General features: G+C 38.9%; 1 protein-coding gene across 1 annotated transcript; it reads right to left on the reverse strand.

The window, feature by feature from the left end:
* Positions 1-570: 570 nt before the first annotated feature.
* Positions 571-15,821, reverse strand: st6galnac5b (ST6 (alpha-N-acetyl-neuraminyl-2,3-beta-galactosyl-1,3)-N-acetylgalactosaminide alpha-2,6-sialyltransferase 5b). Its single transcript, XM_039810878.1, has 5 exons — positions 15,570-15,821; positions 14,796-15,014; positions 4,956-5,365; positions 3,398-3,505; positions 571-1,230 (listed from the first exon to the last, which is right to left on the reverse strand). The coding sequence occupies exons 1-5, from the start codon at positions 15,588-15,590 to the stop codon at positions 987-989; spliced, it is 1,002 nt and encodes a 333-aa protein (XP_039666812.1). The 5' UTR covers positions 15,591-15,821; the 3' UTR covers positions 571-986.
* Positions 15,822-22,206: the final 6,385 nt, after the last annotated feature.

Raw genomic sequence — 22,206 nt, forward strand, 5'->3', positions numbered from 1 at the left:
TGCTTCATTGTTAGCTTGGAGTCAGCCTGCAATACGATAGATCAAGGCGGTCATGACGTGTCTTTAAATGTATCAAGTCGGATCTAAGGAACTAACATCACAAGTGAACCTCTATTAGGTGCCAACAACATAAGCAATACTTCTACCTCTCCGTTTTTGCTTGTTTGTCTTGTTAAGTTATTGTTTTACCCTAACCCTTGAATTTATTGCACTATACTCCTATATGTTTGTTGTACAAGTGGCCTACTGCAACGTGATGGCTGTGTTCTGCCATTGACATATACAGTAGCAGTATAAATAGGTTGTATGTTACAACTATAAACCTAAATATTTTAACTGACACACTTTTCTTTTTCAGTGTTGTCATTGCTGTTTGCATTGTGAATATTGTATTGTTGAAAAGGGATACAATTGTTGAAACATTTAAACAAAGTGACTCTAACAATATCACAATCAAAAAAAACAATGAAAAAAAACCCACTATGTTTAATGTGTGTCTGATTTTAAAGTTATAAACTCCTCCTCAGGTCATTAAAACTGCCAATTTCCCAGAATAATGAGGACATGACCTCAGTGTCCTCAAAGAATCTGTATTCAGTTTATGGAAATTAATCATTTCACAGTCATACAGCGGTTATTGCAGTGGTGTACTGCCTCATTGTTTGTCTCCTCTCTGACAGCTCGAGTGTTGTTAAAGCAGCTCTACACAGAGTTTAAAAAAACAAAAACACTTTGTGGCTTTGATTCCAGTATGAAATTCATCCTTTTATAGTTACACTTCCAAAACATTGTTGGGGCTTCTTTCTGTTACTACGCAATGATCTCATTCTGCCAAGATGCTCAGGCAGTGGGCTAACAGCCACAACAATTCTGTTCTGTTCTGTCCTACTGCTGTCTCATGCATTCATAGTGTCCAGAGAGAGGGAGCATGCTGGAAACCCTCCACACATATTCCACACTTCTGGGGGCCATCTCTTGAGAGAACCTCAGGATCCAGCTGGAACTGGAGTGTATGAGCTGTTCATGCTGGTGGTGAGAGCAGCCGGCTTCCAGTCTGGCTGGTGAAAGTGGATGTTGAGGGTTCGAGCCCAGTTTGCAAACACTGCCTTCTCCGTGATGAAGCGGTGGTGGCTTCCTCGTCGGCTCCTCTCGTGGGAGAGATACATGGAGCACTCGTCGGGCCCCGAGGGCTCATAGTAATGATAAGGCAGAGAGGGATGAGAGGAGGATCTACACGGGAAAGCAGAGCAGAGCAGAAGAGAGAGGTGTGAAGCGTGAAAAGGCGTGACAATCAAAGTGTGAGGGAGTTGTGGAAAATGGTGATAATTATGACATGAGGGTGGGCGAGGGGAGAGAGGATGAGAGTCACAGTGGGGGAGAAATGAAAAGAGGAACAAAGAAAAACAGAAAGATCAGAACAATCTGGGCTGTGCTCATTATTCACCATGTTATTCCTTTGATATTCACGGTCACGCCGCACTCAGTAAAAGACTCAGCTACAGTCACTCCAATCTATAGCCTGCATTTCTCTATGAATGTGTCTCGTATATTCATGTGAGAGCAATATTAGCTAAATTATTCTGCTATTTCTAGTAAACCTGGAGCCATATTAAACAACTGTACTTTGCAACCTATTCAATAAAAGGTGTTATTTTGTTTGTAAAAATTTAAAATTTCCACTGGTGCTGAAATCACCAGTCATTAACAAGCCTCGTAGGCAATAAAAGACTCTTGAAGTTGTCCCTGCACGGAGTAAATGTTAGATGTTCATTACAATTTAAAGACATCATTAAAGATGTAGGCTACTAGACAATATTTTTATGTAGAAACACACCCATGTTGTCAGCACACAGTAAATCCCAGAGTGGAGCTGCAACAGAAGAGAGCGTCCCATCCGCCTAATGCACTATTTGCCCCACTTGCTCAAACAGGAAGTGACAAAGTCCTGAGGATAAGGAATTTTGATGGTTTCTTGGATCTATAATTGAACAGATGAAACAGGATGTAGTCCAAAGTTTCTGCATATAATGTTAAAACTTTGGAGCCTTTCAAATAAATAAAAAAAAAAAAAAATCAAATATTTGTTAGTATTATTTGGTAATAATTATTTAGCCTACTATTATTCGGTTACTTCTTTGTTAGAGTTTTCCTGGTATATGTGCTTGCCTAAATTAGTAATGGTACTTTAAATTAAATGTGCGAAAAGGCTTGCCTTTTTGCCATTTGTTAAAACAATAGTACATGAAATTGAGTTATATATTATATCATGATGCCTTCAAATGACATGGATTTTGACCTGATAAGTCAAAACACAGTATTCTTGGCGTTGAGGTGGACATTTGAATACTGTTGCTAGGCTACTGACAAAAAAGTGGACATTGCCTTGTTTCTTTTTCAAAGGTGGTTAATGGTTTTGTGTTTTCTGTGTTTTAATGTTAAACATAATTGATAATAAAATAATAATAAAAAGAAGCTTCATAGGCTCCAACATCTTTAAAAACATTACCTTATATCTCAACTTGTGAACTCTGAACGTTTAGTCTCATCGTGGGACATTGCAATGGACTCTTCTGTGGAAAACGCTAAACACTATATACTTGAAGGCACCAATAAGACAACACAACATTGATTTAAGTACAGTAATCTGTTCATATATTTGGATGTTAAAGGTGCTGTAGGTAGGATTGTGAAGATCCAGGACTTAGCCAAAAAATTTGATCATCGACAACTTCTCAGTCCCTCGCCCCCTTTCTGCTAAAGCCCAAAACGGTCTCCTAAGCCCCTCCCCCCACAAGAGAGATGGAACGCGTGTGCATGAGCAGTGATTGACACGCAGTTAGATTAGTTTGTATTGTCTTTCAGCTCTTTGTTTTGTTTGTTTTTTGGCCTCAACTTCAGTGTCTCACAGCTCTCATCAGCATTGTTTTCAGACATAGTTAGCAGCAGTTTTCAGCAAAAAAAAGCTCTGATAAACACACTGTACATTATACCTGCCCAGCACCAAATGGCAGGCAGACACTGTTAGAGATTAGCTGGTGAACATAGTGGAGCACCTAAAGAGACAGACATTTCCCTTGTTGGTGGAGACCAAACACAGAGATAAAAGGAAAGCAAATATTTGACTACACTGACCAGGTGGCAAGGCTCCAAATGAATACAAATTTTGCTCTGCGTCTACTGTGTTTTAAAGTCAACATTGTTGATGTTAAAGTAGAAAGTTGTGTACATACATTTGTCTCAGTAAATGAACAGATTTAATCTCATCCCTTTGCTATAAAATGACAGACTGGCCTGCAAAGCATACTCCACCGTGTTGATATTTATAGCTTCCCACTAGTATGCAAAGTTGATTTAAAATTGCTAGACAACTACATTTCTGGATTAAAAAATAGTCTACCTGCAGAAATCAGGTGGCACCATGCCATACACGTTGATCCTGTCACACAGCTCCACAGCTATGGCCATGGTGAACCAGCCAGTACTCAGCCAGGAGTTGGAACTCTTCCTGGAAGACGGTAGAGAAAATCAACATTTTTAGTAAATCCACACTCATATAGTGTAAATAGAGTAGAGTACTGGCTCCTTCCAAAAGACTAACTGATCAAATGAGACAGGATTAAAGATGTGAATAATTCTAGATTTTATCTGTTCAGTCATCTTTCCAGAGATAAACACAGACGAAGCAAAAAGACAGAAGAAAGACTTTCTTGTTTTTATGCCTCGTACACAACAATAAAGGAACTATCAATGAGCAAGACATTTGCTCTGACACTGACTATGCTTGCATGAAGGCAGAAGTGATTGGATTTTCCATTCAAATGCAATGTCCTCTTATCTTCCCGTTGACTTACTGTTCACATGCAAATTAATTCAAAATGTCTTTATCTATTAGCTCTGCTCATATTCAGTCAGCCATTCTGCTACAGTACAGATACCTGCGCCACATAATATGAAAAGAGACATGTGACTATCATGTGAAACTTGCATCTGTTTTATATTCAGCATTAAAACAAAGACTTGTGCAGATTTAGGGTGAATCAAGGTTTTGATATAGTGATATCAAAACCTTGATTGGTATGCCAACACCAATCTATGTTGCTGACATTTGTTCTGTTTGATCCAAACTAAGCACAACCTACTTTTATAAATGTACATACACATAGTACTAGTTAAGATGCAGGAGAACAGTCTTTGCAGGGTGTTGTTTTACATTTACATACATACATACATGTTTAAGTTTCTGCATCAAGACCACACAAATCCTGATTTGGAAAACAGTTCCTTACTCTAATAATAAAACAAAAACTTTGTGAGGGTGTAACAAAGTAAAAATTCTGTCAGGAAAAAATAGCAAGGAGTAGTACTAATTTTCCTGCTGAAGCAAGAGCAGTTTGGTAGCTGTGGCACAGATCCTGATGCTGCCGAGCAGAGCGGCAGGATGAGGGCAGGCAGAGTATGCTAGGATGCAACGTCCAGCCACTTCTTGTTAACATCAAGTTCAGATATGACACAACATTTGTGTTTGTCATGTGTTATTTATCTGTGTTCTTATTTGATGGTTTTAATTTGTCACAACATGTCAGTTCTCACTCCAAGATACTGATTTCTGCTTACTCACCATATTGTTTTCTGTTTGTAATGACAGGGGAGGAATCTAAAAGAAAAGTGTCATTCCTGTTGTTGAGCCACTTCTGTAAAGGTCTTTCTACATGCTACACCACTACATAAAAACATACTTTGCAATACTCTCCTGGCATTTTGGGGTCAACTGTGACTTTGGCATGAATCAAATCCCTTAAATCTCTGTTGTGATAATTCTTTTCACACACACACACACACACACACACACACACACACACACACACACACACACACACACACACACACACACACACACACACACACACACACACACAAGGTCTCGAAAACAAACCTCACAGAGACAGGACATTTACCTATCAATCCCTGTTTCCTTTTTAAATAGTTCATCAAACTTCAGCATTTTGATTCGAGAAATGACGTAGACTTTAAGTTTGGGCAAAAGCTGGTTCAACAGCCTGAGGTTGTTGTAAACGTGGCCTCTTCCATCCCGTCTCATGCAGCTGCTGGGTCCCCAGAAGATGAACACTGTGTCTTGGCTCCCGTTGAGCAGCTCCTGCCGGCTCCGCAGCACCCTCTGCAGGCTGGAGTGAGCTACAACACGCAGGTTTGTGCGTCGGCCAACGTCCTGCTGATAGTTTATGCTCGGAGCATCATTCATTCGGATTACGCACTCGGAGCGGTCGATTTCTTCACCTCTCTTGCTCCCAGTTAGCTGGCCAGAGCTGGTCACCAGGGCACAAGACCGGCAGTGCATCTTCAGAGGCTGCGGAGTCCAAAGGTTAAAGGTTAGAAATAATTATAGTTTCATTCAGAGAATATTGAAGATTATTTTCTATCCAGAGTAGTCATATTAAGCAGTTATATTTCTCTACTGCAGGGGTCTTCAACGTTTTTTAAGCCAAGGAACCCTTAACTGAAAGAGAGACAGAGCAGGGACCCCCTGCTACATATATTGTATAAAATGAAGTTGCATATTAAACTGGGCCTACAATAACGTTTAGGGCGGCATAAAGCCTTTATACATACCTTTTTGCATAGAATACTAAGCTATTAAAATAAGCTTATTAGCATGCTAACAGATAGTACTAACTAAAGCTAAGGCTCATGGGAATATAATTGATTTGATAAGACTTGCTAATTGCACTAAAAGAAAAGTTGGGGGAGTTATAATTCATCCCGAGGGGAACACGAATTTCTGTACAAAATGTCATGGAAATCCACACAAAACTGAGACAAGCTGAGACCTTTCACTGAAATGTCAACCTCATAGTGGTGCTAAAGGAAAAGTCAGGGGATCACCAAAGTCTGAAAGACTGATATTGCCATGCGTAGAGCCCCCCGCTAGCATTGCTGGAAGCAAAAAGATAAAGCAGCACAGACAGAGGAGATACATCTGCACCCTGTTTCCATCAAGATCAAGTCTACTTGCAGAGAGGAAGAAAAACAACTATGACCCAGAAAGAGTTCAGCATAGTGCTGCTTGATTATGGGAAAAATCATAATCACGATTATTATGGTCAATATTGAAATCACGATTATTTAACACGATTAATATTTGACTTTTGGAAAGATGTTGCCATTATTGAATTAAAAAAACAGAGAAACAGTTAAACAAAATCAACAGTGAACACTTTGAACTGTGAAATTTCCCTTAATACTTTCACCATTAGAACTTTTATTTTCATTCAGAACACAGGACAAAACAAGATTTTACTTGTAATGTGCAAAATAATAGTTTTTCTCAATTACATTGTTTTTGTGATCGTTTGTTGCCGAAATCAAAATCGCGATTAAAAATTTTAATAATTGCAAAGCCCTGGTTTAGCACACTCTATACAACAGCAACAGCACATGTGGACAAGCAAGCTGGATGTAAAGCATCTAATGTAACCAAAACATTTACATTCACATGTTACGTAATGTAGTTTTCATCTCAAAAAAAAAAAAAAAAAAAAAAAAAAAAAAAAAAAAAAAAACACACACACACACACACACACACACACACACACACACACACACACACACACACACACACACACACACACACACACAATCACACTGAAAACAGTCCCAACTTAAAGATCATATCCTGCATGATCATGCTGTCATCTGCAGCAGCCACAAAGGACCTGAGTAAAGTGTAACTGGCACACAGAGTCGAGCAGCTAGACTGGTAATGGGCTGTTCTGTCAGGTATCCTATTATTCAAATGCACTGCAGGCTGACAGTAGAGCAGAGGCTGTTCTGTGCAGTACTTTGAATTTGTAGGAACACCATGGATACACATAGGGTGGTATATTTACTCATTCGAACACAACTTCAGAGCAATGTCCTCCTCGATAAAACAATGAATGCCTGAACACACAAGCTTTGTCAAGTTAGTATGTATTGCAGGGTTGTTGTGTTGGTTTGCATTATATTGACCAGGACATATTTGTATCTTGTGTCCAACTAGGTTTTTTAAAGTTGAAAAAGGCGAGTTTGGATTGAGTGATCCGACGGCAAAGACCCACAGACTCTTGAATTATTCTCAACCTTAATAGAGAGCTACATTGGCATTCTGAACTGTGCTCTGAGCTTCACACTCCATCAGGTTCTGAGGTGTGCAAGTGAGTGTGTGTGTGTGTGTGTGTGTGTGTGTGCATACAGGTGATATTACCAGTGCCCCAGGCTGTGCTGCTCCCACTGCTATATTTATAATATGCTCCCGCTATCAGTGACCCCACACACTGAATGATTGCCTAGGGTGTGTGTATATGTGTGACGCATCTATGTGTGTATAGGTGGTGTCTGTCTGTGGATGTCCTTAAATCTCTGTGGGGAGTTCGATGTCAACCCAGATATGTAATTCTGACTCACAATACAATCACGTTTCTTTGGCAAGAGTCTGCAACTGTCTGAAAAGTGTCAAGACCCAAAACCAGTTGTAATCCCATCTACACACAAAACACACACACACACACACACACACACACACACACACACACACACACACACACACACACACACACACACACACACACAAAGTCATAGTCTCTGAATTGAAGAACAGGTATTTTCAATTCCAAACACATTGCACAAAACAAACATGTCTTGTTGGAGTGGGTTTGCACTCTCTGCATGCAGACCCCCTCCCTCAATAATAGGTTGGCTAGAGCAAATTGTACGTTTCACACCACAAACACCCTCTCTGCCTTAGCTGGGGAGTGGGGGTCCCAGTCCCAGTTTCCTCTTCTACATACAACAGATAGAGTGCATTTTCCCTTGAGCACAGTCCAAACAATTACCTCCAAACAACTTTTAATAATTTTTTTTAAAGTCAGGGAATATGTTAAACTTGTAAAAGGCAGTTGAAGGTTGCATGGACAGTGTCGTTGTTTACAGAAACGCGTTGGTGAAATACTAAAAGTGTCCTTGACAGTGATGCTGAAGCTCCAGTGCCAGCTCCCTGACATTCTGACAGCTTGATGATACTAGGAAATAGCCACTTATATACCGTGTCTCATTGAGAGGGGCTTTCAGAATCAGATGGAGAATATTTCAGACAGCAGGCAGATGAATATGCAACCCACGGACTGTTGAATGAATAAATGAATGAGTGTTATGCGTTGCATATTACAGGTAGCTTTTTACTCGTAATCAACCTTGACTTAACACAGAGGTCCTTGTGAACAAACTAGGACTTGAACACTTGCTGACCCCCCCCCTCACACACACACACACACACACACACACACACACACACACACACACACACACACACACACACACACACACACACACACACACACACACACACTCAGTCTGCACTTTATAATGTGGACAGAAGGTTGTCTACCTTGATCAATAATACATGACCTGATAAGCTAAAACTTTCCTGTATTAACTTTACAAGGCCATTCAGTGAACTCTGATGTGATGCCTTGGAGGTAATTTATTGAAAATATATTTAAATAGTTTGTAAACATTAACCGGTGGGGTACTGCAGTAGTAGATTGTTAGGTTTGCTGCACTTGGTTTGGGTAAGTGCAGGGCATTAGTGTGCAATCAGTATTTTTGTAATCTAGTTTAAAGGTCCAATGTTTGGGAATTTCTCCCATCTAGCGTTGAGATCATAAATCGCAATCAACTCTCTCGCACCACGCAGTTCAAAGTACGTATTACAGCTACGGTAGCCTTCACGCTTCAAAAAGCCGGTCTCCGTGTTTCCTTCTTCAAACTTGGCGGGGCCGGGAAGCTACGATACCCATTAGCAGCATTAGCAGCACCTGTGAGTTTATCATGTGACAGCGAAAACGCGAAAGGCAGAGCAGTATGTCCTGTATGTCCCTTACCAGCTAACGTATTTCAAGATGGCGCATGAATATGGAGCATCTACCCCCAATTAATGCGAATGCAAATGTAAAATTTCAAGCCAAGACGAATACTTGGAATTGATGGTGGTGGTAAATATTCATGAAAAAGGACAAGTTTGTGAACGGGCAACACAGATTTTGATAATGAACAACTAAACACATTACACACTGGACCTTTAATGATGGTTTTGACAATTGTAAGTAAATATTCTCTATTTACTTTGCATCCAGTACTGTTTGCATCCAGTACTGTTTATGTAGGCTCTTATACCATATATCTCAACTGTTCTATTACTGTAATAAAAAAGGCAATTAGCAAATATATTATATTTATATCATAGAATAATAAAGGGGAAATAATATCAATAAATTAACCAAATATGAACCCATCTTCTGTAACTTACTGTAATGAAGGCATAGCAATTCTGCAGTGTACACATCTTTGCAATCTACTGTAGATGTTAGAAGGATACATAACAATTGGTAAGGGAGTTTATCATTCCAGATTTGATTGTAAGGCCCAGAGCCGTACTTATTCATAAAGACATGCTCTTTAAAAAACAAAATAGTTTCAGAAGGAAGACGTATTGTGTACTATGGTGGTGGTGGCGGTGGGCTTTTTCAAAAAAAAAACAGGGGGGGAGAGAGAAAGGGGGAGAGGAGGGGGAGGAGAAAGGGAGGAGGGGAGGTTGAAAAAATAAAAATATAAAAATAAAAAAAAAAAAAAAAAAAAAAAAAAAAAAAAAAAAAAAAAAAAAAAAAAAAGAAAAAAAGAAAAAAAAAAAAAAAAAAAAAAGAGAAAAAAAAAAAAAAAAAAAAAAAAAAAAAAAAAAAAAAAAAAAAAAAAAAAAAAAAAAAAAAAAAAAAAAAAAAAAAAAAAAGAGAGAAAAAATGTGTAAAAAAAAAAAAAAAAAAAAAAAAAAAAAAAAAAAAAAAAAAAAAAAAAAAAAAAAAAAAAAAAAAAAAAAAAAAGTTATGAAAAAAAAAAAAAAAAAAAAAAAAAAAAAAAAAAAAAAAAAAAAAAAAAAAAAAAAAAAAAAAAAAAAAAAAAAAAAAAAAAAAAAAAAAAAAAAAAAAAAAAAAAAAAAAAAAAAAAAAAAAAAAAAAAAAAAAAAAAAAAAAAAAAAAAAAAAAAAACACCCACGGAAAACAGATCGATCATTCAGATCAGGATACCCCCCCCGGGGGAAAAAACCACACCAACCCCCATCCGTCAGCCTCTAATGTTACACCAGAGCCTCCAATCCACCAGCCTCTGTCAACACCCCTTTCAGTTTAAGAAGGGTAGAGAATACACGCACACACAGAAAAAGAAGATTTGGATGAACTATTAAGAGGTCAAAGAGGAGTCATTAGTTAAGGGCAAAATACCATATTGTCATTGTAAACCATGGATAAGACTGGTGTTATTCAATATTTGTCTTATTGTCAACAAATCCCATGAAATTTACAATATAGTACACTATTTATTGAGTGTCAGGATTCTCGGAAACTTAAGCACAATATGTACACTACTTTCTGCTAACAATCCCACAATGCATTGCTTCAAAATTATAAACGCAAAAATGACTGTTGTGGGACCCTTCACCTGCAGTGATGATGCAATATGTCCACATATTCACAAAAAAAAGAACACAATTAAAAACCAAAGACACAAATTCAATCCAATATGGAACACTGAACAATAAGAAAAATATAGAATATCTCTAACCTTTAATGTCAAACCTCTGTGAGCAGTGGTGTGCAGACATGAAGACGCGGCTGTATTTGCTTACAGTTGCACAAATTATTTAGATGTTGTTCATTATAATAACTGTAACTGGACCCTTTCTAAAGCGTACAGAATTAGGCTAATGGCCTAACTGAGAGCAGAGGTAAATTAAGTGGCACCTGTTGTGTGTGGCAAAGCTTTGATGATCAAAGCTGCCTTCTTTTCAGAGACCAATTCATTACACCGAAATCCTCCTGACAGTTTACACCGCAATTCGAAACTTGCTCTGTTTCAATTTGGGGGAATAAAGGCGGGATAATCAATGCAGTCAACATCAGACAGAGAGAAAGGGAGAGCTGCATCTCAGATTACAACCCCAGATTACACAGCCTTGTTAGTAGGATTGATGGGGAGATGCAAAATGATGTTCTTTCCATGACCGGAAAGAAGATGATATTCATGACTTCCTGTCAGCTCTTGCCATTCACCTCGTCCATCTAGTAGTACAGGTATTTGAATATGTTGTACTCTATACACCTTGCATTAAAATGAAATCTGTATCTCAGCAAGGAGAAACACGTTGATGCCAGGTGTGATTGCATGCACCAACACATTTCGGAACATGATCAGATCAACCAGGCCACATTTGGAAATGGTAAGCATTTTACAGTAACACCATGTGTAACTGCAATGACCCATGGAGTGGATGTCATTAAGCGGATACAGTTAACATGTAACAGGTGTAGTTGGGGCCTTCAATTATCTAAGCATGACTACAAACTGGGCTATCAATCTGAGGATGGCACCTTATAATATATTCTGTTTTCCCAGGAGTGCTCCCTTACTTGAGTGGAATTAAAATTTGCATATCCTCGAACCTCATCCGTTAAACTGTACATTATCATACCTATTGTATAACACATTTTACATAGAAAGGGGTCAGCGTAGGGAGACTTTCTTTTTGCATAATTGACTTTCTAATGACACCTATTTCTCCTAGACTGACTGAATCTAAGGCTGTGAGAGCACAGAGAGGTATTGCCCATAATAAGTAGGTACATCGTAAACGGGCACAGGCACACAATCCACGTTCAGGCTCTCACACAGGCTTCGTGATTAAAACGTATAAAGGCCAATGTAGATTGATTCTCCTGACAGTTCTTCAAAGGCCAACATCTCTTTAACTGGAATCGGCAAAACATCAAAGAGAGAGAGAAGCGAAGCAGAAGAATGGAGCGGCTGTCTATTTAGGTGTGTGTGTGTGTGTGTGTGTGTGTGTGTGTGTGTGTGTGTGTGTGTGTGTGTGTGTGTGTGTGTGTGTGTGTGTGTGTGTGTGTGTGTGTGTATTTGAAAGAGTCTATTCAACTCTGCAGCTCTAAAGCTTGTCAAAAGAAAAAAGAAAAACATACTAGAGAAGGACATCTCACAACAACCTACAGACATTGCAGAAGGCAGACAGCGAGAAACATAATGAACACTGAGACTTTTAGCACGTCAAAATATCCCACACAATTGTGCACTATAAGTTTGAAGTCCGATATATAGTAGATTTGTGGGTTTCAACACTGCTGCTTTGCTCTTTTTCATATCACCGTTAAGCACCACAAGGACTGAAGGAAAAGCCAAATGTTGGTGATGGGTGATTAATGCGTGTTGGGTGTTTTGCGAACTCTTGGGTGAAACATAAATGAGCAAAGCAGCCACAGACCATCACCCACCTTTGATGAAATCACAGCCCATGCAAACAAGATATGCACTTCAGGTAATACAGGCCATTAACAGCGTCCAGCAGGCTCATTACATAGAGCTCCCCTCACATTTTCAACCATCCCTGGCTCTGATGAGGGCATATAATTTTAACAACATGTCTGGGTATTTGCACGGGGTTGTCTGCATGCATGTACCATTCTGTGTGAATATGTGTGTGTAACCCTGTGTGTGTGTGTGTGTGTGTGTGCGTGTTAGTCATAAAGCAAAGATTCCTCCCAGCAACAGCAGACCTCAGATGACCCTGGAGGGAACAGCGCAGACCGATCCACCCACTCCACAGATCCAAAGCAGGTCCGCTGTGGTTAGTTATTCCCAGACTCTGTCGGAGAGTGCAGCAGCAGCAGCAGAAAGAGCTGGAAGCCCCCATGGGAGGTGGGGGCAGAGTGACACTAAGCACTATGGAAATGTCGCAGTGTGGATCCATCATGAATCAGCTGTCAGCCAGGAGGAGGTGGATGGTCAGGAAAGATTGTGAATAATGTAGTGCCCACACACACCGCGAAAAACTCCAAACTCTCATTTCTCTGAAGAGCCTCTGTAAAATATGTTTCATTGACTTTAAAGGGATCTGATGAGGGCTACAACACCTCAGAGGAACCGAGAACTTAGAATCTGGCTAAGTCAAGAAGTCCAGGGAGCCTCAGCCAGATCAAACCATCGCTCACACACTCTCATCGTTGATCATTAATCACTGAAAGGTGAACTATAAACATCACTTTTTTTTTCCCCTCCAAATGTTCTCCTGCCCAGTGCTGCCTGAGCAATGCAATGCACTTTCCACTCTGCTGTGACTCGCTGCATATCTTTTCTCACTGAGGGAAGACACAATGCCGTCTGAATGATCTATCTGAATGAGCTGTCTAACACTGTGCTGGGTAGGCCTTTGCATTACAATAACACTGACTGTGGCGCTTATATGACCAAAAGATTACAGTGCTGAGTAGCCGTTCTAGTAGAAATCCATCCTGCTTTAAGTGCTTTGGCCACTAAATATTTCATGGTTGGCAAATGAATTATGAAACATGAAAGTACAGAGACAGTGTAGAGATAGTACAACCACAGTAAGTGCAGCTTTTGACTTTAAAGTTTAAGAGATTAATTGATATTATTGTAGCCTTACAGGGGGAAATAAACCTGTAATAAACTCCTATGTCATTTGGAAGCTTTTCCTCATTAACAGGAATTGCTGCACAATTTCAATTGGGCTATCACAGTAAAAAAATGAAATGTGAAACATTTGCCAATAATCATTGTATTACCCAAAATGAAAAAACCTGAATATCACAATCAGCTGTGAGGAGGACTTATAGGACACAAATCAGACACACAGAAGAGGATTTTTTTAGTGCTCCCTAAAACCAGGACAGCACCCAAAGCTTAGAAAAACCTTTTCAGTTCATACCTGAACTCTACATTTATATGCTCTTCTCTCTGCTTCACCTGGATGACAGCAGAATACAGATTAGGTGCAGATTGTATTACAAATGTGCAAAAGTGCCAAAGCAATCAGTGTTCTTTTCAAGGGCTGGGAGCTCGACACAAATACATCACACATATGTCCAAATGCATTGGGTGAATAAAAATTCATGAGAGTAGGGTCACTACTGTCATGTTAGCCACTGTTTGTAATGGAGTGACTGAATCAGTCTGTCAAGCTAAATTTGTCCGATGCACATGCCAGACAATATAAATATATTTAAAGTGACTTCACTGCTCCTTTTTCTGTAGTTTCTATCCTCGGTTTAATACGGCAAAGTCCCATTATGCTGCTGTCCTTGTCACTTGTATCTATACTGCTGGCCTCCAGGCTCTCCCTCCAAAACATTTAAAAGCCACTTCTCACTGGCCAGTATGCTATTCCCCCAAATCCCACTCGCCTCTCCATGCAGTCACCTAACGCACTGAAAAGAACTAGATACCTCACCCCCAAACACGGCCAATGTTTTTTTTTTCTGGAACACAACCAAGCTAAGGTTTTACCTTCTGTATGTCTCTGGTTGTGGTGGTGGTGGGTCAATATTTTATTCCTTGTGACAACCTGCACCACTTTCCTGCATCTTTTATTTCTTTGGAGGTTGAAGACATTTCAGTTTTTACTTTTCAAAAAAGACAAACTAGCGTCCAAATATAATGGCATAGGCCCCTTTTTGACGAAACAAATTATCATACAGATGTTCGTCTTCCTTCTGGCCTCTTTAGGAGCTTTTTGAATTAGACATTATGGAATAGTTTGGAAATGTGCGCTGAAATAACGTACATCATTTAACGTTTCAAAGGAAGGCCCAGTTGCAACACCATCATTGTGTATGAAATTGCATTAGGAGACAGATCACATAGCACAGATTGTACATATTTACCTTCTGATCCATGACACCTGTGTACCCCTCAAGTGTTGGTGGTGGGAGTCTCTGCAGCCTCTCTGGCTTCTTTGTGGATGGAAGAGGAGCATCTAAACGGTGGGGCGATGCTACCGACGATGCCGATGAGGAAGATGATCGGTCGCCAGAGCTGCTGTTGTACACCAACATAAAACTGGTAACCATGGTGACGATGATGATGCCACTAACCCCTTGGTACTGGAGAGAGACACATGAAAGACGTTAAGTTCAAAGAAAGAGCATTGGAAAAACAACATCAAGTCAAAGCACTTGGTTTATAAAATCAGCTTCAGGACGAGAGCTACATTTTCTTTTGTCAAGAAATCCCTGCTATGAAAATTTCAGTTTTGAAAGCAGAGGCGACACAATAAATTGCAGCTGCTCCTTTCCTCATGCAAGGCTGCAGATGAAATGTCAGCTGTGCCACGTCTCTGTCAACAGGGCAACATGTTTTAAAGAGAGGTGCAAAAAATAGCTGCTGAAGTCAAACATGTTTCATAATTACTCCCAACCGCCCGCTTTTCATGTAATAGATTAATGAATAAATAAATCTATAAAGATTGATAAATAAATCTATAAAATAGATTAATTTGATGGACATGGATTTACAGTGAGATACTAAAAAAATAAAAACCACAAAGTGCAATTAGGTAGCTATATTATGCTGACAGCTCAGCCTGCAACTCACTTCTGAGAAAACACTATAGCTCCGTACAAATGAACATTACAGTGATGTCTCTCCTTCATAATTACCACTCTTATCTTCATCTTCATTTCCCCTCGTTGCCAACCTTCATCCTATCATCCTTGTAGGCTCTCTCACAGAGCATTGGGACTCTTCAGCATGCAACACTTGAGCAGCAGCATCACCGGGATCAGCGCGCAGCACCAGAAGACGACGCTCCACTACTCTTCTCCCATGCTCTCCTCACTCCACACTGACTGCGCTCCTCATGGTCCTAAACAACTCCTCTTCTTCCCAGCGCACCTCGCTTTCAGTGTTCACTGGGGGGGTTCATGAGATGGCAATTTCACACTTACACTTACACACTTAAGATTGTAATAATGTGCAGCATGCAGCAATTCTCCTATTCAAAATTAAGGGAGCTCTGTGTGTTTGTAGTGGCATTATAGACCACATTTGTATCTCAATGTCAATTGACTAAATTATTCCTTTCCAATTAGTTTTTGGCACAATTATCAAACGATAGTCATTATTCTCAACAAATAGCTAATTTCCCCACAACAGCAAATGTTTTTTCACTGCTTTCATGCAGAATCACAGTTCTTTTTCAAATGGCCCAGTTCAGTCTGGGTGTTCAAAATGGGTTTTTTTAAAGAAATGTATTGTTCTCAGATGTGTAAATCTATTTGCGCCTTGTATAAGTCTTCACATCCAAAATCGTAGTCTATTTAAACAGCATAATCTAGCCCATGTTGTAATTTATTTGCTGTTTTTTTTTAATGGAGTTTCTCCCACTTTTCAATCCAACTGAAGATTTATATTCTTCAGGAGATGGCAAGTGTATGCTAATCATCCTCACGACCATACAGTATGTCTGTGTGCTGGAAGCAATCAATGAATGCTGCTCAAAGTTCAAAAGATGTGAGGTAGATAAAAATGCTGGAGATTAAGAGATTTTACATATTTGTTTTTCATTTATTTCTACAATAGTTTCCTAAATGAAAAATCTCTGAATGGACTTTGTTGAAACTTGCTTCTTTAATAAAGTGCTCATATTATGCTTTTTGGCTTTTCCCCTTTCCTTTATTGTGTTATATATCTTGTTGTGCACGTTATAGGTTTACAAAGTGAAAAAGCCCAAAGTCCACCCCAAAGGGACTTACCATCTTCCAGAGAAAACACTGTTCACAAACTGCTCCAAACAGCTCGATTGTAGTCCAGCCTTTACTTCCGTGACTAACGTGCATCACTTTGTAACACACGTTATAATGCTCGCCTAGCTGCTAGCATGGCATTCCCTCATCCTCATAGATATATGTCAGTATATATCTATGGCTCATACTCTGCAACTGACAAGCTAGCAGTATTTACTGCGCATGTGCGACTCCTAACAAAGATAGGAACAGAAGTGAGATGTCTCACTCTGTAGCTAAAACAGAGAGCTCAACACACAGGGTGAAAAGAGGAGCTGCAGCAATGTGCAGTACCACAAAAATATGGTGTTTTCTGAAAATTAAACCACATAAACCTATTCTGGTACAACCTCTAAATACAATTATGAACCTGAAAATGGGCATAATATGAGCACTATATTTGATGATGATCGTCATAAGACATTTACTACTGAGAATTATTCATATTGACACAATCTCTTAGATCTCTTCAGTTATGCAATGATAAAAAAAATTTCACTTTAGTAGCAGTGATTCACTGGCTTATATTTATTTTGAATGTCAACATGATTTAAATGTTTTGAGTGAGTGACAATCTTTTGTAGGTCAGATGAAGTCTAGTGTTGCTCAGTATAAACTGATGTTACAGTTGTTCTGAATAGTAACAGTGTTTCATAAAGTGTGCTTAAGATATTGAGGAAATATTTTAAGAAGATGCCTTATCTTGTTGTTTTGTCATTGCATTGCACCCTACTAAACGTTATGATAAGATTATTATAGCTCTTAAAAGGACGTTATAATACATCTCCATTTTTTGTCATTCAAGCTAATTTGGAGACATCCCATTTAAGGAAAGGGGAACTATTTTACTAATTTGTCACGGCAACCTGCAGGTTGCCATGCGCTCTTGAGCAGCTAAAGCTCCTCATGGGAGGTACATTTGCTAGAGGCTGTAATCTAGTCAGGAGGAGCTGGGAAATGGGGAATGCGTCTTTTTATAGACGCCCTCTGAGCTGCTATCATTGTGTCCATTTTCTAATGTGTCTTTCATGTTCTAGTCACTCCTCAGCAAGTCGCACTTTACAAACTGAAATGTATCTGTTGGCTTTGTGGGAATTAATAAGTAATTGATATCTCAAAAACATCACAGAATATCACGGCCAGACCAGATGCTGTAAGAAAAATCAGGGTAGCCTACTTAAAAGCTACATTGGGAACAACACGTCTTCCCTTTTATGTTTTTGGCCCAGTTTTGCAAAAGTGTAAACAATTGTCTTTTTAGACTAATATGAATATAATATAAATAGAATATGATGGGATACAGGATGACACAAGATAACACAACATAGGCCTATTACTACGCAATGCAATGTATTGTGCAATATGATACCATACAATATGAAGCAAGACAAACTAATATGAAACAGGCTACAGTATGGAGTTCCATCATTACATTGTAATGGAATCATCTAATGTCCACTAAAATTAACTTTAGACGTTAGATAATTCCTTGCCAAACCATGCTTAAAATCTGAAGAAAATAATTTCTTTCTCTAATTTTTTTTTTTTTTAAACAAAGCTTTTTTTGTGAAATACAGGAGAGTTTTCCCTCTAGAAACTTTTCAAATGAACGTCACTTTTTGGTTGGACTTCCCACCGCTCACAACAGCTCTGAAATAGAGCCTATTATGGAGTCAACTCATTTGTTGCTTTGACAGCGATCAATACCATTTTCAATTCAGTCTTACATATAAATGGACACCTTTGTGACGTTGCTAAAATTGAGACAGCACAGTCATCTCTTTAAGCTCTTGTTACAGTGTCTGAGTTCAACTTTAATAGCTGAGAAATTAACACAAATATCGAATGACTCCCTACTCTATGTTTAGTAGTTAGGGTACATTTTCATATGAAACCATGAGACTTTTTCAATGACTTTTCCCATTTTCTGTATTCCATACGGCCATATCATTGGTAGAGTAATTTTAATCAACAAATGATCCGTATCACTGAGGAGCACAGCCTCATAAGGCATCTCAGCATTATGAATTCAGAGGATTAGGTGGTTTGCAGTCTGTGTGGTTTGATTAGAGGTGTCCCTGAGGTTTTGTGTGCATCTCAAAACACAACTCTGGGGAGCACACACAACACACACACAAAAACCTTTTTTAATTAACTCGAACCTCCTATCCAGCGAGGCGCCAGACGGTTGTCTGCCTGGGCCAAATACAATACATGTGTGAAATAATCTGCTTTGTTTGCACCTGTCTGGTCTGCCAAAAGCAGTTTTTAGTCATTATATAATGTACTCAGCTTGAAGAGTAGATGCCTCCTGGTGTAAGTAAAGTAAAACTAAGCTAAGACTAAAAGTCAAGAGACTGTGAGTACGTTCCCAACTTACATACTGTAGCTGTTTATGTTAAAGTGATGTTACAATAGGCACAATACTATATATGTTTAACTGTACTATGTCTGTACTGTCAGATGCTCAATGACAATGGGAGTTTGTGTTCAGCTTGTTTTGGCACACAAAATAAAGGTTTATACCAATAGTGACATTTATCTTATCAGTTTAATGGCAACAGATACAAAATGATCACAAGAATGGTCTTGTTGTAAGGGCAGAAATACCGTAAATAAAGAAGCAATTAGACGATTACATTATACTCTTATACTGTGAATATAAATGTATTTTAGGTGGCTTATCAGTTTCCTATGGCAGAGTGACATATAGTAGATGTTGTGTGAGGGTTAACAGTTAACAAAGGAAAGAGAGAGCTGGACCGGTTTCTGTTAATAGGGTAATATTAGCGTAATAAACAGGATGTATCAATCTAACAGTAATACCAATATAAATCTCCAATGCGCCTGTAGAAAACAACAGTGGATATGGCGGTGTGGTGAATGTTATTGTTTATCATCCAGTCCTGACAAATACTGTGCACTTTAGCTGTGACACAAGTTAAAAAAAGAGAGCCCCGGGAGGTAGATACAAGCTTTATGTCCTGCATTTTCAGGCCCAAGAGATAAAACATCTTCATTCTCTTTGCAAATTGTCTCCGCCTTCAGGCAGATCATTGACTCGTCAGCTGGCATCTCTACCAATCACAGATGCAATTTCCTGTTTCCCAATATATGTTTCTTAGAAGTGTTGTGTTTATCCAAATAATTGGGGTGAAAAGGACCTCCAATCACCTAGTTGTATCTCTGTTGCACATTACAGTGTAACTGAATCACTTTCTTTAATGGTGGGACTTGGGGGAGAGTCAGCAGGGTTGATTGCAACTGCAACAATTGTAAGCACTGAATGAAAGAAGCAAAAGGGTGATTGTGTTAAGAGCATCTCCTTCTGCCTCTGATTATGAAAAATAAAAAAACTCAATATCCAAACAGCAAAAGAACTGCCACAATGAAAGACATCTTTTGTTTCAGAAAGTGGAGAAAGGCTGCAAACCAAACCAGCACAAAATGTAACTGCATCTGTTGTGTACCCTCTCCATTATGTAATTAGCAAGCTGTTGGCATCCGTCGTTTTCACTGAATGACAAGCAGATGGGCCGCCAACTCTGGAAATGACAGTTATTCTTAGAGGGGAACACAATTCACCTATGAAATGTGTCATTGTGCAATCCTTGCAGGATTAAAGAACCTACCCACTGCTGGCTGGCAATGGAAAAATACTTTGCTTGACCTTGTAACGTGATAACATAATACTGTAATAGTTCAGCCCCGTTCATTATAACATGGAAATGAGTGAAAAAAAGAACACAGGAAGATAGATAATAAGTTTCCCAACTCTATCAACCTCTTTTCTCCTTTAACTCACTAATTATTGTAGGTTTGCACATAATAAGAAATAACCCACCAACACCGTTCGCTTCAGGAATGCACACAACAGCAGGCAATATGTTTCTAACTGAGCTATAAAAATCTAGGGTCCATCTGGCTGTCGTATCATTCTATTTATGGCATCAAAACCCAACTGAATCAGACATCGATGAAGAGAAGTTCAAAAGATACATTGCAAATTCCCTGAAAAACATACAGTGGGACTGAGAAAGACAAACTGAGAAAAAAATCCTTCACATTTCTACACCTACTGGCCATACTGTTGTTTTTTGTTTCTGTGACCATTTCTTTTTTTTATTGTATGTTTCACGACCTTTCACATTAGACACACCACTGGTTATCTGTAGGATGTAAATCTGTAGGAACAGTTCTAGGCTATAAGGTTGAAAACCACTATATTGGCCTGTGTCACCAAGACAAATGGTTCTACATTCAGTGTATTGCACTTGGCAATAATGTGATCCTGATTTTCTCCATGTGCGATTGTCAGTGATCCTGCCACATCAACATATGATCTGTCCCAGGGGAAGTCAATCCCTTCTCAATGACTGGCCTTTGGAAGCCTGAGATCTTATTACTTTCATCCACAAAGCACTCAGAGAGACATCACTTTTAAGATGTCATTGTGTAATACAAATTACTTCCCATTTCTAATCTCATCTTACATCAAAATGCATGGAATATTAACATTTTAGATACTCTGTCATTAAAAATGGATAATGTTTGGCGATGTGCAAATATAATCCAGGTAACATCCAGGTTGAAACACTTGGCTGCAGCTCTCACAGATAAAACATGCTTCTTTTACTGTCTTTTACTTTATAAAAATCTCGCCCTGCTCGTGGATCCCCCAGTTATTGTGCATGATTTTCAGTCTCTGCTGCCACGTTCTGGTCATACTCACAATAGTGGACTCTCAAAAACCCATAATCAATGTGTGCTGTGTGTGAATACGAATATGAAAAGCATATATTGGAGTACCACACTTAAGCACTATTCAGTTCTATTACTGAGTGTTTCCTCAATTTAAAATGGGAAATGCAGCTTTTCCTCCTATACATTTACTTTGCAGAACAATATTTTACATGCAAAACATATAAGTCATAAACTGTGATGTGTGTTTAAATTACCCGACAAACTGTATTGGTATGAGTAGCCTAATTACACAACCTAATTACAACATTACTGGTCACACATGAAATAATAATTGATTTAAAGAGCTATGTAGGCTATATAATATTTTCTTGTTGCATATGTTTGGGTGGGAGAAGTTATTCCTTTATCGTAATTTAATAGCTCTTGAAATTTGGTGAGTTTAAGTGATTCCAGCATAGCTCCGCCTAACTTTAAACCAATCAGCCAGAATAAGTGGAAACCCTCTCGAGTAGCATATATGATAAATGTACATTAATGCCACAGTTAAAACTAAAGGGAGAGACAGAGAGAGAGAGAGAAATATTTGCAATGTCACATAAAACCCAGCTGAGGTCAGTGTTTCTCCACCGGACTCCTGAGTGTGGACAGAAATGTCACTGCCTCCTATAAATACCGGTACTACCTACACTATTGGCTGTGTTATTAATCAACAAAAAAAAGCAACCTGGAAGTCACCACTCTTCTTGCAGACACAGACAGTGTACTGATCCCTCTCTTTTGCAGCATCGTTGAAATAAATCCTACACAT

The sequence above is a fragment of the Perca fluviatilis genome, chromosome 9, assembly GCF_010015445.1.
Source record: "Perca fluviatilis chromosome 9, GENO_Pfluv_1.0, whole genome shotgun sequence".
NCBI lineage: Eukaryota > Metazoa > Chordata > Actinopteri > Perciformes > Percidae > Perca > Perca fluviatilis.